Source organism: Mycteria americana, chromosome 9, assembly GCF_035582795.1.
Source record: "Mycteria americana isolate JAX WOST 10 ecotype Jacksonville Zoo and Gardens chromosome 9, USCA_MyAme_1.0, whole genome shotgun sequence".
In the NCBI taxonomy this organism is placed as follows: Eukaryota; Metazoa; Chordata; class Aves; order Ciconiiformes; family Ciconiidae; genus Mycteria; species Mycteria americana.
This window is the reverse complement of record NC_134373.1, coordinates 26,591,669-26,604,972: the sequence shown is the minus strand read 5'-3', so window position 1 is coordinate 26,604,972 and position 13,304 is coordinate 26,591,669. Positions and strand designations below refer to the sequence as shown.

General features: G+C 69.5%; 2 protein-coding genes across 4 annotated transcripts; one reads left to right on the top strand and one right to left on the bottom strand.

Annotated features, from left to right (window-relative positions):
- Nucleotides 1-63: 63 nt before the first annotated feature.
- Nucleotides 64-13,209, top strand: PNKD (PNKD metallo-beta-lactamase domain containing). 2 transcript variants are annotated; one of them, XM_075512252.1, is made up of 10 exons: nt 64-150; nt 680-893; nt 10,353-10,468; nt 10,712-10,824; nt 11,064-11,122; nt 11,264-11,356; nt 11,597-11,760; nt 11,878-11,964; nt 12,072-12,187; nt 12,388-13,209. In XM_075512252.1, the coding sequence occupies exons 1-10, from the start codon at nt 108-110 to the stop codon at nt 12,559-12,561; spliced, it is 1,179 nt and encodes a 392-aa protein (XP_075368367.1). In that variant the 5' UTR covers nt 64-107; the 3' UTR covers nt 12,562-13,209. The 2 variants fall into 2 exon arrangements, with proteins under 2 accessions (XP_075368367.1, XP_075368366.1); XM_075512251.1 differs by lacking the exons at nt 64-150; nt 680-893 and adding an exon at nt 8,966-9,147.
- On the bottom strand, nt 1,681-8,813 carry TMBIM1 (transmembrane BAX inhibitor motif containing 1). Of its 2 annotated transcripts, none has more exons than XM_075512255.1 (12): nt 8,702-8,813; nt 4,486-4,730; nt 4,298-4,380; nt 4,139-4,203; nt 3,954-4,007; nt 3,766-3,816; nt 3,550-3,589; nt 3,339-3,376; nt 3,022-3,109; nt 2,783-2,878; nt 2,449-2,502; nt 1,681-2,350 (listed from the first exon to the last, which is right to left on the bottom strand). In XM_075512255.1, the coding sequence occupies exons 2-12, from the start codon at nt 4,700-4,702 to the stop codon at nt 2,207-2,209; spliced, it is 930 nt and encodes a 309-aa protein (XP_075368370.1). In that variant the 5' UTR covers nt 4,703-4,730; nt 8,702-8,813; the 3' UTR covers nt 1,681-2,206. The 2 variants fall into 2 exon arrangements, with proteins under 2 accessions (XP_075368370.1, XP_075368368.1); XM_075512253.1 differs by lacking the exon at nt 8,702-8,813 and adding an exon at nt 8,477-8,593.
- Nucleotides 13,210-13,304: the final 95 nt, after the last annotated feature.

Genomic DNA, 13,304 nt, shown 5'->3' with positions numbered 1-13,304 from the left:
TGCTCTCTGGGACTTGTAGTTTCTAGCGCGCAGCCCGGGCAGCACGGCCGTCCCGCAGCCCCCGCGCGGCGGACTGCAGCTCCCGGCATGCAGCGGGGCTGCCGCACATGGCACGGCCCACCATGGCGGCGGCACTCGGCGGACGGAGGGGTAACGGCGGGCGGGCGGGCGGACGGAGGGGACGGCCCCGGGCGGGAGGATCGGGTGCGTCCCGCCACCACCCTCACCGGACGGCCCCGCGGCCCCCTACACCCAACCCCCGGGACGTCCCCAGGCCCGGCCCGGAGGGCCTCGGCCCCGCCCCGCCCGGCTGAGGAGAGGTCTTAGAGCCACGCCCCTGGCTCCCTCGGCCCCGCCCCGCCCGGCTGAAGCGAGGTCTTCGCGCCCTTCCCCTGGCGCGCTTGGCCACGCCCCTCGACCTTGGCCACGCCCCGCACGGCTCAGACCCCGCCCTCGAGCTCCCCCTGCCGCCGGGGCAGGGGTACGGGCAGGGCAGGGGTACGGGCAGGGGTAGGGGCAGGGCAGGGGTATGGGCAGGGCAGGGGTACGGGCAGGGGTACGGGCAGGGGTAGGGGCAGGGCAGGGGTATGGGCAGGGCAGGGGTACGGGCAGAGCAGCTGGGGCTGGGCCCCCCGGGCTGCCCCGTGGCCGCCCCTTCCTAACGCCTCTCTCCCCGCAGGGCTGCTGGCGGCGGCAGGACTGGCAGCGGGTCCCGCCAGGCCCCGGGGGTGGCTGGCCCCGCCGGGCACACGGCTCCTCGGGCAGAGCTGCCACCGGCCGGCAGGGCCACGGGCCGGCCCGGAGCCTGGCAGCGGGGGGCTCCCCGAGGGGGTGGAGTACATCCCCACGCGCAAGAAGGGCAAGAACCCGATGAAGCCCGTGGGGGTGGCCTGGTGAGTGGCTCCGGCGACGGGAGAGGCTCGGCACCGGGAAGCTCCGCTGCTCTGCGGGGCCTGGAGGGACGGGGGGTCCCGGGGGCCCGCAGCGCTGAGCGGGGGGGGTGTTTGTGCCGCCCCAGGGTGGCACAGGGCCCTTGTCTCCCCGCTGGCTCTCTCCATCTCCTGCCTGCCGGCTGTCCTGCAGGGCCATCGGATTGCCCTCCGGCATCATCCTCTTCCTCCTGGCCAAGCGGGAAGTGGACAAAAACCGTCTGGAGCAGATCAAAATCCGCCGAAAGATGATGGAAGCCAACCAGGGCGAGTACGAGACAGAGCGATACAAGAGGGTGGCCAGGGGGGCATAGCTGGGCTGCCCCCGCCCCCAGCCTGGCACCGTGGCACCTTGAAGGGACCGGCCGAGGGGACGCCAGCCCCGTGGGACACGCGACACTGGCACCTGCCTGCCCTGTACAGCCCGTGGGGTGGTTGTGGGGCTGGATAGGGACAAATAAACCTCATCCCTGGTGAGTGGAACAGCTCGGTGCCGCTGCGGTCACTCCCTCCATGCTCAGCCCCAGGCTCTGCCTGCCCCCGCAGCGGGGGAGGCCCAGCTGCCCTGCCGCCGGCGTTCTGCCCACAAGGGCGGAAGGGTACGGGCAGGGGAGGGAGGCCAGGCCCAGAGCACCTCGACCTTGGTTTTCCGCCCCAAAGCAGGGTTTGCGCTGCCCCAGGCCACAGCCCCCGTTGAGGCTGTCCACAGGTTTTTTGGGGGAGTCGCCACATCACTAAGACTGGGACCATCTGGAAAATTAAAGTGTTTTATTTAGCAAGTGCAACTTTGCCCGCATCCATGGCTGCGGGGCCTCTGCGACATGAGCTCTGCCACGAGTCCTGCCATGGGGGTCCCAGCTGCCCCCCGCCTGCACCGGGCACTGCCGCAGGTTGGGGAGGGGGGCACGGCCAGAGCCGCGTTTAAGGCACTGAGTGAATGACACCGACCGGGCTCTGCCAAAAAAATCCCAACACGATCCCAGCAGCCACTGCCAGCTCCCCGTGCCCAGGCAGGACTGTGGCACTCCGCTGCCAGCTCGGTACCACCAGCACAGCCTCAGCGAGCGGTGCCGAGGCCGGGCACTGCCCAAACACTGGCGGCCGGTCCCCCCCACCACCCTTGGAGGCTTGTGGGGGGGTGATCAAGAGAAGCCCTTTCCTTAGCAGCCTACAGGTAGGGATGCTGAAGCGTTAGGAGTCATGGTAAGTGGCCGTATCCTGTACAGGAGCCAAAGGAGGGGGTGAGCAAAGGGAGGGGGACAGGAGGGCTCCCGGGGCTAATCCCGGCCCACAATCTGCAGGATGAAGGTGAAGATGTAGATGATGTCGGTGTAGATGGTGAGGGCACCGTAGATGTACTCCTCGGGGCTCAGCGTGTTCTTCCTGTTCCCCAGCACAAGTTGGGTGTCATAGGCAAGGAACTGGGGGGGCAGAGGGTGTCAGGCAGGGAACTGGGGTGGGTTCCCCACCCCTCAGTTCCCTGCCTGACACCCTCTGCCCACCCCAGCCGTGAACTCACCAGGGTGAAGGCGATGGCACCGATGGCCGCATACAGCATATGGAGCCAGGGGACCTGCGCGGGGAAGGGGACGCGGGCAGGGTGAGCTGGGTGCTGGCAGGCAGCGGGCAAGGCAAGGCAGGTCCTGCCCGCACCCAGCTCCCAAGGAGATGCCGCTGGTGCTGACGCCGACGCACCCTCTCCCTGCGGGCAAGCTGCCTCCGCCGCGGCCAGCACCACACCCTGCTTCCCGGCAAAGGGGGACCACCCAAACCCCCCTGCCTGTACCAGCCCTGAGGATACCCAACCAGGGACACCCGTGGCACCCCACAGCCCCTCTGTCCCCCCCACTCACATATTTGAAGGAGAGGACGATGGCAGTGACGATCCCAGTCACCATGACCACAATGCCCAGCACGCAGAAGAGCCCTGGGCACGATGTAAAATCAACCTGCCAGGGACACGGACACGGACATGGACACGGACACAGACACACACACACGTACGTCATGGGAGAGCCCGGGGTATCCCCACCACTGGGTTCCCCGTGCCTGACCCCCCCCAGGGCAGGGCAGGGCACATCCCCCTCCTTGCCTTGGTCTGGAAGCAGAAGATGGTGACAATGATGGCCACGATGGCAGTGATGATCATGGCGATCAGGACGGCGTTAGTCCGGTACATGCTGCGGACGGAGGGGACACCAGAGTCACCCCACGCTTCGGCATCCCCCTGCCAGGGGGGTGTTGGTGACACCCCATGGCCCCAATCCCGGGCAGCAGGGACCCCGCTGTCCCTGAGCCCAGGGGAATGGGGTGTCTCCCGGCTCCCAGCAGCCTCTCATTTGAGCCAGCCGCACGGTGGGGAACAGGAGAGACCCCAGCTCCCGTCACTGCGGGGTCCCCGGGGCGTACCTGGCTATCGTCCCCGTCATCAGCCCCATGGCCAGCGTCTGTGGGAAAGGAGAAGGGTGGGCTCAGTGGGGCGAGCGGCACCATGGGGGGTAGCCGTTCCTGGCTGCCCCCCACCTGCCCTCGCAACCCCCTATCCCTCCCAGCCCGCCTGGGGAGCTGGGGTGCCATGGGGGCACCACCAGCCCCACCCCGCCGGCCCCAGCCCACTCACAAAGATGCTCAGCAGGATGATGTTCCAGGGGAAGCGTCTCCTGTGGACAAAACAGGGGGAGAGAAGGTGAGCTGGTGACAGTGGCCATGTCGTGTCCCCCCAGTCCCCACCCCCCGGGGGCAGCCCCAGGCAGGGACCCCCCTCCTGATGCCCTGGAGACACGCCCCCCATATCCACACACCCCCATGCCGGGAGTCCCAGCCACCAGCGACTCACCGGGGACCCTGGCAGCAGACCAGCACCAGGTAGGTCACCAGGAACACGGCGCTGCAGAGAGAGACAGCAGGTGTCAGCCCTGCAACCCCCCACCAGGACCCCCCCCAGGCTGGGAGGCTGCAGTTGTGGGGTGCCAGCTGCCAGAGGGCACCCCGGGGGGGGCACAAGCCAGCGGACCCCCTACTCACTATGAGGCGTAGTAGATGGCGACGTTCCTCTGGACGAAGGAGCGGACAGGGGAGCTGCGGGACGGGAGGGATGAGCATGAGGGAGGGGGAACAGCAACTACTGTCCCCTCGGGACCCCCCCCAGGGGACATGGAGCCAGGCTCCCCCATTTTTGGGGCAAGGCTAAGGAGGGACCCTCCACTCACACAAAGGTGAACACGGCGATGATCCCCACCGTCACCAGCAGCTGCAGGGAGATGATGGCGTAGACCTGCAAGAGATGGGGCGTGGGGTCAGCACCCGGCCCCCCACCCCAACAGGTGCCCCCCGACCCTGACAGATGCCCCCGGCCCCCCGGGACTCGCCTTGCGGATGAAGGTGTGCCGGACTTTCTTGTCGTCCCAATCGGCCGATTGGAAGGGGGAGCCGTCCCCGATGCCATCGTCACCTGCGGTGGGGGACACCCCTCAGCACCAGGGTGGGTTGCGCAGCCCCCCATAGCACCCTGTTTCTAATGCCCCCCCCCCCAAAAATCCAAGGTGCCCCCACTTACCGAACCGAACAGGCATGGTGGGCATGGCCATCCCCGGCTGGGGGTACCCCCCTGCTGCTGGGTACCCCCCTGGCTGCGCGTAGCCCCCTGCTGCAGGGTATCCCCCGGGCTGCGGGTACCCCCCGCCGTAGTGGGGGGGCTGGGGGTACATCCCCGGGGGCGGGGGGTAGAGGGGGTTCTTGTCATCATAGGGGGGGGGCGCGTTGGGCTGCGCCATGCCGGCTCCCTGCGCCTTCCGCGGGCACCTGGAGGGGAGAGAAGATGGGGGGTGTCAGTGCGGGTCCCCCTCCCTGGGCAGGACGCGTCCCCGGCGAGTGGAGCCGCAGGTACAGGGACACAGGCGACGGTGGAGCAACAAAACCTCCCCCTCCCACTTTAATAGCAGCTTCTAATTAATAAGGACGAGCTGGCCAGTAGGTCAATGAGAGGCGAGCGACGTCCCCACTGTCCCTCGGCCAGGGCCACCCGCATTCCCGTGCCCTGAGTCCCCGGCGCCTGCGTCAGTGGCCAGCCACGGGCAGGGCATGGCCACGCGCTGACTCAAGCCACGGCAGGGACGTGACCTCTCCAGCAGGGACGTGACCTCTCCGGCCTCTGGAGCCCACCCTGCCATGGCCGAGGGGCAGGGAGCACCCCCCCACACACACACCCCCCCCCCGTGCCCTGGCTGGTCTGTGGCTCCTGGGGGCACTGCCCTGGGGACAAACAGCATCACCCTGCGGCTGCCTGGGATGGAAACTCAGGGCCTGATCCTGATCACACCCACGCAGACCCCACTGCCCCCCCCCATTTCGGGGGTGTCCCCCGCCCAGCAGCCCAGTGGGTCACGTGGGGGCTCCAGAATTCCTGAGTCCCTCCCAGGGAGTTATAGGGACAAGCACCACCTGCGTCACCTCGGAGAGAGGTGGACGCATCCCCAGGGAGGGGAGCCAGGACCCCCCTGGGGCTGAGCTCCCCTCCCCATCCGTGCCGGGCCCCCTCGCAGAGCCCCCGGCAGCCGTGAGCAGCCAGCCCGGGCCCAGGGCCAGCTGCCGGGCTTGGCCCCAGGAGGAGGAGGAGGAGGAGGAGGAGGAGGAGGAGGAAGAAGACAAGAACTCCAAGGCCAGGAAAACAACGGCACTGCCAGGAGCCGGTGCCAGTCCTTTACCCGCCTGCCACCCCCCCAGCACTGGCACCGGGGGACGCTCACCCTGAGCCCCAGGCAGGTGCCAGGACCCCCTGCGTCCCCCCTGCCCGCAGCGGTGACGTGACCCCAGGACCGTCCCCAGGAAGGGACAAAGATCTGACCCCGACTGGGACCGGGCTGGGAGGGGACCTGGCGCGTCCTCCAGCATGACGCCAGCGCTTCCAAGGCCGCGCTGGGCGGGCAGCGGTGCGGGAGGGGGCACGCCCGAGCCAGCCATGCCAGGCCAGGGTGAGCAGCTCAGCGTCCGTCCTTCCATCCCTCCTGCCATTTGTCTGTCCCAGCCGCGGCAGAGCTGCCACAGCCACACCGCCCTTCACCATCGCGATGACGGCGGTGACGAAAATAACCAGCGTGGCGGTGACCACCCGGCCGGGAAGTTTCACTTTTGCTGCTCTGCGGTTTCCCAAAAAGCAGCCGGTGCCCCCTGGCACTGCCTCGTCTGTGGGGCCAGAGAAGGGCCCAAAACAGGAGCCTGACCCCAGGAAAAGCCCTGTGACTGGCACCCAGTTAGGGGGGACCGGAGCCCCCAGGAAGCAACCCAGGCATCTGGGGAAAGCGGGGTGTATCCGGCTGGCACATGGTCATCGAGGGGTCCCACCCTGTGCCCATGGCCGGCACCCCGTGGCAGGGGTCCGCCAGCTGCCCCAGCCCCTCCTGCCCCCACCCCAGCGGGGTGGACTCAGGGTGGGGAAGGAACCAGCCTGACGGGTCCCTGCGGCCACCACACCCAGGGAGGCAGGCAGCACCCTGCACCCTCCCCGCAACGCGGCACAGCGGGGCCCCGAAACCAGAAGTCACCGGTCACAGGGCCACCTGGGCCGGCTCAGTGGCCCCGGCATGACGCGCCGTCCCCGGGGACAGGGCGCTGCTCCGCACTGCCACCGTGACTCAGCACAGATAAGGCGCACGTAGCAGGGGATCTGGGGTGCAGGCAGCCGTCACCCCCGGCACGGCTCCATGGGTGGCACCAGGCAGCATCCCCGCCGGCCACCCCACCGTTCCTGCCGGGCTCAGGCCCCTGCCACCAGCTCCACAGGGACCAAAGGGCACCTCGGAGGGGGACCGGGGTCTGGGGTGGGGGCCAGGGCTCCCCACTTTCCCCATGGCTCCCCACGGTGAGGCTGCCTGGGAAAGCATCTGACTTCCCAGAGGAGCCTGGAAACTCCCACCAGTGTGGCACGGCTTGGTACGGCATGGCTTGGTACAGCACAGCACGGCTTGGTATGGCACGGCACGGCCTGGTACGGCATGGCCTGGTACGGCACGGCACGGCCTGGTACGGCATGGCATGGCTTGGTACGGTACGGCATGGCCTGGTACAGCACGGCATGGCTTGGTACGGCACGGCACAGCCTGGTACGGCACGGCATGGCTTGGTACAGCATGGCTTGGTAACGGCACGGCACAGCCTGGTACAGCATGGCATGGCTTGGTAACGGCACGGCACAGCCTGGTACGGCACGGCATGGCTTGGTACAGGCACGGCACAGCCTGGTACAGCATGGCATGGCTTGGTACGGCACGGCACAGCCTGGTACGGCACGGCATGGCTTGGTACAGCATGGCTTGGTAACGGCACGGCACAGCCTGGTACAGCATGGCATGGCTTGGTAACGGCACGGCACAGCCTGGTACGGCACGGCATGGCTTGGTACAGGCACGGCACAGCCTGGTACAGCATGGCATGGCTTGGTACAGGCACAGCACAGCCTGGTACGGCACGGCATGGCTTGGTACAGGCACGGCACAGCCTGGTACAGCATGGCATGGCTTGGTACGGCACGGCACAGCCTGGTACGGCATGGCATGGCTTGGTACAGGCACAGCACAGCCTGGTACGGCACGGCATGGCTTGGTACGGCACAGCACGGCCTGGTACAGCACAGCATGGCCTGGCACGGCACAGCTCCTCCGTACGGCACGGCACGGCACCACCCAACACGGCACAACACAACTTGGCCTGGCTCAGCCCAGCCCAGCCAGGCTGACGCCGGGGGGGGGTCAGCGCGGCCCACCCAGGGTGGGTTCCCCCGCTGCCCCACCCCACTGCCTGTCCCCACGCCACTCACACAGGACACGAGTTTGCAAGACCTCAGCATCGCCGCCGCCTCTCTGCTCCCCCACCCCCCCGCGCGACCCCCTCCCGGGGGGCAGGGGCGTGTGACAGAGCTGTCCTCCTCTGCTCAAGCCCAGGCACCCCCGCACCACCCAGAGCCGGTCCCCATGCACACCCCACGGTGCCACCCCACACCCTGCCAGGCACAGACCCGTGCCCTCACCGCCTGAGACACCCCACGGGGTCCGTGGGGACACCCTCCACAGCACAAAGGACGGCGCCCCCCTCCGGATCACCCCACGCCACGCCCCGATTCCCCCCCACGCGATCCCGTGGTGTCCGGAAAACGGCACCAGCCCTACAGCGGGGTCCCGCCCGTGGGGGTCCTGTCCCCCCGCGTCCCTGCCCGCGGGACCCCGCTCCGTCCCCGCTCCCCCCGCCACGCCGGACCTCGACCCGAAGTGCCCCCACCCGCTCCGGGGATGGGGGTGCGGGGGCTCGTAGCGCGTCCCCGCGGTTCAGGGACCGGCCTCCCACCCTCGCCCGGTCCTCGCCGCCCGCCGGGACGCTCGGTCCAGCGCTGGGACACCCCCCCGGCTGTGGCACCGGAGGGGGCCGGGACGGGGGGGGACTGGGGGGGCGGGGGGGGAGCAACCGGGTGGGGGGGAGTCGGGGGAACAGGGGGAGCCGCCGGGCGGGGGGGGAAACCGGGAGTGGCGGGGGGTGCGGAGCGGGGCCGGCTGCCCTACCTGCTGCGCGCTGCTCCGCCGGGCTGCGGCCGCGACGAGCCGGGACGGGGCGTCCGGGGCGGGGGAAGGCACCGCCCGCCCGCCGCGCCCCCCCGCGGCGGCTCCGCGCCGCTGCGCCCCGGGGGCCCGGTGAGCCCGGGAGTGCGCCCGCCCTCCCGCTGCTCCCCGGGACGGACCCCCCTGACCCCCGCCCGCCGAACGGGGCCCCGGCCGCCCCCCCGGGACCTCCTTCCTGCCGGCTCTGACGTCACTTAGGGACCCCCTTCTCCACGCAGTGACGTCAGCTGGGGGGACACCCTTTCCGGCGATGGGGAGGAGGGGGAATCCCCTCCTCTCCGCCGGTGACGCGGTCGGTGTGTGCGCCCCCCCCCCCCCCCCGCCCCCGGTTCCCGCGGCAGTGACGCGGCGTGACCAGCAGGGGGCGCGCCGGGCACGGGGGGCGTGGCCGGGGCGGTGGCGTGACGCGCGAGGGGGCGTGGCCGGGGCGGCATGGCCGCGGGGCGCGGGGGGCGGCGCCCGGCGGATGGCGGGGCCGCGCTGCGGGCGGCGGCGGCCGGTGCCCGCGGGCTGGGGGCCGCCTGCCTGCGCCGCTGCCTGCCCCTCTGCCGGCTCGCCCGCCGCGCCGCCGCCGCCCTCATGGCCCTCGCCGGCCCGCTGCTGTTCCGCGTGGGGTGAGTGTCCGCCGCTCCGGTGCCCCCCGCCGGGAGGGAGCCGCCGCCGCCGCCGGCCGCCTTTGTTCTGCCTCCGGGAGGAAAGGCCCGTCTTCCCCTGCTTGTGCGGAGCCCCCCGGGGAGGGGCCGGGGCCAGCCCGGTGTGCTCCGGCCCCGCTGGCACGGGGAGGCCGGGCTGGGGCTGGGGCTGGGGGGGGGGGGGCAGCCCTCCACGGGTGCTCAGCCTGCCCGGGCCGGCGGGGCGAGGGCAGGCCGTGTCAGCCCGGCTACCGGGGGGACTTTCTACGGCCAGGAATCGGTCGCCGGCTCCCCCAGCGCGGTGACGGTCACCCTTGGACCTGACGCCCTCCCCCCCGGGGCTCGTTCCCTCGGGTCTAATCATTAACCCATCCCGGTGCCCCGGTCGTGGCCCTGCTGGCCGGTGCTGACAGGAGCTCCCGCTCCCCGGCTTCGGGCTCCCACCCCCCATAGATGCAGGGGACCCCCGGCTCCTGCCAGGATCCCTCCCCGGTGTACCTGCCGGTGCCGAGGATGTAACTGTCCAGGGGGATGCCTTTGGCCCGGGGATGGGCTTTGCAACCCGGGGCTTTGCACATCCTTCATGGCACCAGTCCCCGTCCCCAGCCCCAGAACGCTGCTGTATAAATGGGGGGGATCCCCTTGAGCCCCCCAGCCCGTGTGTGTTGCACCACTGCGTGGCACATGCCGCGGAGGCATTTCTTGCTTCCCTTTTCCTCGGCCCTTCTGCTCCCGCTTCCCTCTTCCCCAGGGCCATGGCACCCAGGGCAAGGCCCCTGGAGCGGGGTCAGCCCTGGGCATGGCCCCCCGGGGCGGGGGGGGACAGCCGGGGATGCCCGGTAGCCAGAGTGCCGCTGTGGGTAAAGCTCTGGGGCTCCAGCCCTTCCCGGTGAGCAGAGCCCTCCTGGACAGATGGACGGACAGATGGACACCCCTGCAGCGATGCCCCTCCCCGGTCCTTGCTGCCCGGAGCGGCTGTGGGGGACCTGCCTGGGGAACCGATTCTGCCCTTGCTACAGATCCGGGGCAGGGGAGGGGGGGATGATGCCACCTCCAGCCCCCACATGTGGCAAAGTGACCCTGTATGTGTCCCTTGTGGGGGTCCAGGTCATGGCAGCAGCCCCCTCCCCAGGTGGGCTCCTTGGGGGGCCTGGGGATTAATGCCGGGGGGTGTCTGCCCTCCCCAGGTACAGCCTGTACGCCCGCACACGGCTGGGCTACCTCTTCTACCAGCGGCAGGTGAAGAAGGCCCGGGAGCGGTACCCGCACGGCCACTCCGTGCCCCAGCCCTGCCGCTTCCCTGGTGAGTCCTGGCGAGACCCCCCCGCCGTGGGCCCGTCACATCCCCCCCGCCGTGGGCCCGTCACGTCCCCCAACACTGGCACTTTGGGCTGGGGAGGGCTTGCCATCGCGAAATTGCCGGAAGCGTGTTTAACTGAGAATTTGGTTTAAGATGTGGGGAGTTTGGCCTGGTCGCCCCCTCCCCTTCCCAGCCGGGGGGGTCATGCCCTGATGTATGTCTGTCTGTCTGTTCGTCCCCACCCAGGGGTAAAAATCCTGCCCATTCCTGTGCTTTCCAACAACTACAGCTACCTGGTCATCGACACTGGCTCCGGCCAGGCAGCTGTCGTCGACCCCTCTGACCCGCTGGCTGTGCAGGTGAGACCCCCGTAGCCCCCCCCGACCTGGTGCTCGGGTGTCCCTGGGTGAGGGGGTGGCATGTTTCTGGCTTTTTTGGGGTCAGAGGGGGGCAAATCTGCCCCTAATCTGCAGCCTTTAGTGCCTGGGGCAAGGTTGGAGGGTGGCAGGGCTCATCCAGCACCTGGGGAGCTGGGAGGTGGGGGAGGGTTAGGGGGAGACTGGTACTCAGGGTCTGTATCGTCTCCCCCCATTCCCAGGCTGCCATTGAAGAAGAGGGGGTGATGCTGGAGGCCATATTCTGTACCCACAAACACTGGTAAGGAGCAAGAGGGGGGCCTGGGGGGGTCAGTGGCTGCTGCAGAGTGTGCCCCAGCTGAGATGACCCCCAGTCCTAACCCACGTGGGGGGGGAGGATATGGGGAGGGACATTTAGGGGTGCTGACCTCCCTGTCCCCAGGGACCACAGCGGGGGGAACGCGGAGCTCCGCCAGCGGCATGGCTCCTGCAAGGTGTACGGCAGCGCCCTCGATGCCATCCCAGAGCTCACCAAGTAAGTCCCGCGCCCTGCATCCTCCCCAGCACTCCTGGGGCGAGGGGGGGCTTCACCCCCAACCACCACTGTCTGCTCCACCCACCCACCAGTCCGTCCCCCAAGTACCACGTTGCCTCCTTCATGGGCAGAGACCTGGCATGCTCATGACACTAGTGTACCGGGGAAGTGTTGCATGGGGTTTTTTGAGGTGCAGAGGGGGGACACCACCCTGACGGTGCACCCCTGTGCCCGGCGCAGCCCGCTTGCGGACAGGGAGAAGGTGAGCGTGGGCTGCCTGACCTTCGAGGCGCTCGCCACTCCTGGCCACACCGTGGGCCATATGGTGTACGTGCTGGATGGGGGGCCCTTTGGCAGCCCCCCCTGCCTCTTCTCCGGGGACCTGCTCTTCCTTGCTGGCTGCGGTGAGTGTGCCTGACCCTGGACCTGGATGGCTGGGGACAGGGGGGGTCCCACCCTGGGATGGGCTTGGGGGCACCCCCCAATCCGCCCCCATGACAGGCAGTTGCATGGGGGTCCAGGCAGGCTGTTTGAGGGCTCCCCTGAGACCATGCTCGCCTCCCTGGACGTGGCCGTGGGCTTGGGCGAGGACACGCTGCTATGGCCAGGTGAGTGTCCCCAAGCGCGGGACAGAGCCACCGGTGTCCCCCCTAGCCCCCGCTGCTGAGCTGGGGAGCCAGGTGGGGGCAAAGCTAAGGGGTACGGGGGTCCGCAGGCCACGAGTACGCACTGGAGTGCCTGACCTTTGCCAGCCTCCTGGAGCTGGACAACCCGGCGCTGGAGCAGAAGCTGCAGTGGGCGACGCAGCAGCGCCAGGAGAAGAGAAGCACGGTGAGACCGGGAGGGGTCTCCTGGCTGCAGCCCCCCCACCCCAGCCCCTCGCGGGGTTCCCCATCCCTCGGCGGGGATGCCGCACCTCGGCACCCTCTTGCATGGAAGGTGCCGTAGGGGAGGGGGGTGCTGGGGGGGATCCCCGCTCCCTGCCAGGGTGCTGCCTCTGGCAGGGGGGCTGAGCGGCTGCCCCCCCCCAGTGCCCCTCCACGCTGGGAGAGGAGCAGACCTACAACCCCTTCCTGCGGACCCACCGGCCGGAGCTGCAGGCAGCGCTGGGGCTGCGGCGGGGCGGGGGGGAGCACCCTGACGTCTTCCGCGCCCGCGTCCTCAAGGAGGTGCGGAGGCGCAAAGACCTCTACAAAGCCACCTAGCCACACGCTCCCCTCCCCGGACACCCCCTTTCCATGGGGCCGGGTGCTGCTCAGGCACCGGAGGACCCAAGACTGTGTGGTTTGTTTTGCTGTGAATCTCCCTCCTGGGGTACAGGGTTGGGAGGGGAAGAGTAGACCCCCCCCAGCCACGTGGGCACCCTGTAAGTGATCCCTGCCTTTGCTCCCCCAGACTTCAGGGTCACCAGCTGTCAAGTAGAAGCACCTCGATCCCCTTTCTGGGGGTCTGTAGCCCCCCACCCCACTACTGGGGCTGTAGGGACGGCACCAAGGGCTTTCCTAACACCCCCCCCCGTTTTTCTGGGAGCCCCCAATTCCCTCCCCCCCCAGCACTCAGGGAGCCCCCACCCCCCCTTCCCCTGGCAGCCCCCAGTGCTGTGCATCTGTGCACCTCCTGTGGGGTGGGGGGGGGTGGGGGGGGGGCTGGGATGGAGCCAGCAAGGGAGGGGGACCAGTACTACCTCCAGGCAAGGGGCTCTTCTCCAGCACCCCGTGCTTGGTGCCGGAGCCCCCCCCCTGCACACACGCACACACTGGGATGGGGCCACGGGGGCACACTGGTGGGGTGTGGGGGAATGCTGCTGTACTGGGGACTGGAGCTCCCCTACCACCCCCCAAATAAAAGAGTGGATCGGATCTGTACTTGTTTCAACCTTCCCCTCCGCGGCTGGTGGCCCCCCCCCCACGCGAAACCCCGCGGTGGGGTCGCTGCCCCTTTAAGAGGC

Excerpts from the sequence above, each read along its gene's own strand:
- PNKD (XM_075512252.1), top strand. The coding sequence starts at position 108 with ATGGCACGGCCCACCATGGCGGCGGCACTCGGCGGACGGAGGG. Across the intron at positions 10,825-11,063 it reads CTGACCCGCTGGCTGTGCAG|GCTGCCATTGAAGAAGAGGG; the intron begins GTGAGACCCCCG and ends CCCCATTCCCAG. Across the intron at positions 11,965-12,071 it reads GGACACGCTGCTATGGCCAG|GCCACGAGTACGCACTGGAG; the intron begins GTGAGTGTCCCC and ends GGGGGTCCGCAG.
- TMBIM1 (XM_075512255.1), bottom strand. The coding sequence starts at position 4,702 with ATGGCGCAGCCCAACGCGCCCCCCCCCTATGATGACAAGAACCCCCTC. Across the intron at positions 3,110-3,338 it reads ATGACGGGGACGATAGCCAG|CATGTACCGGACTAACGCCG; the intron begins GTACGCCCCGGG and ends CTCCGTCCGCAG. Across the intron at positions 2,879-3,021 it reads TCTTCTGCTTCCAGACCAAG|GTTGATTTTACATCGTGCCC; the intron begins GCAAGGAGGGGG and ends TGTCCCTGGCAG.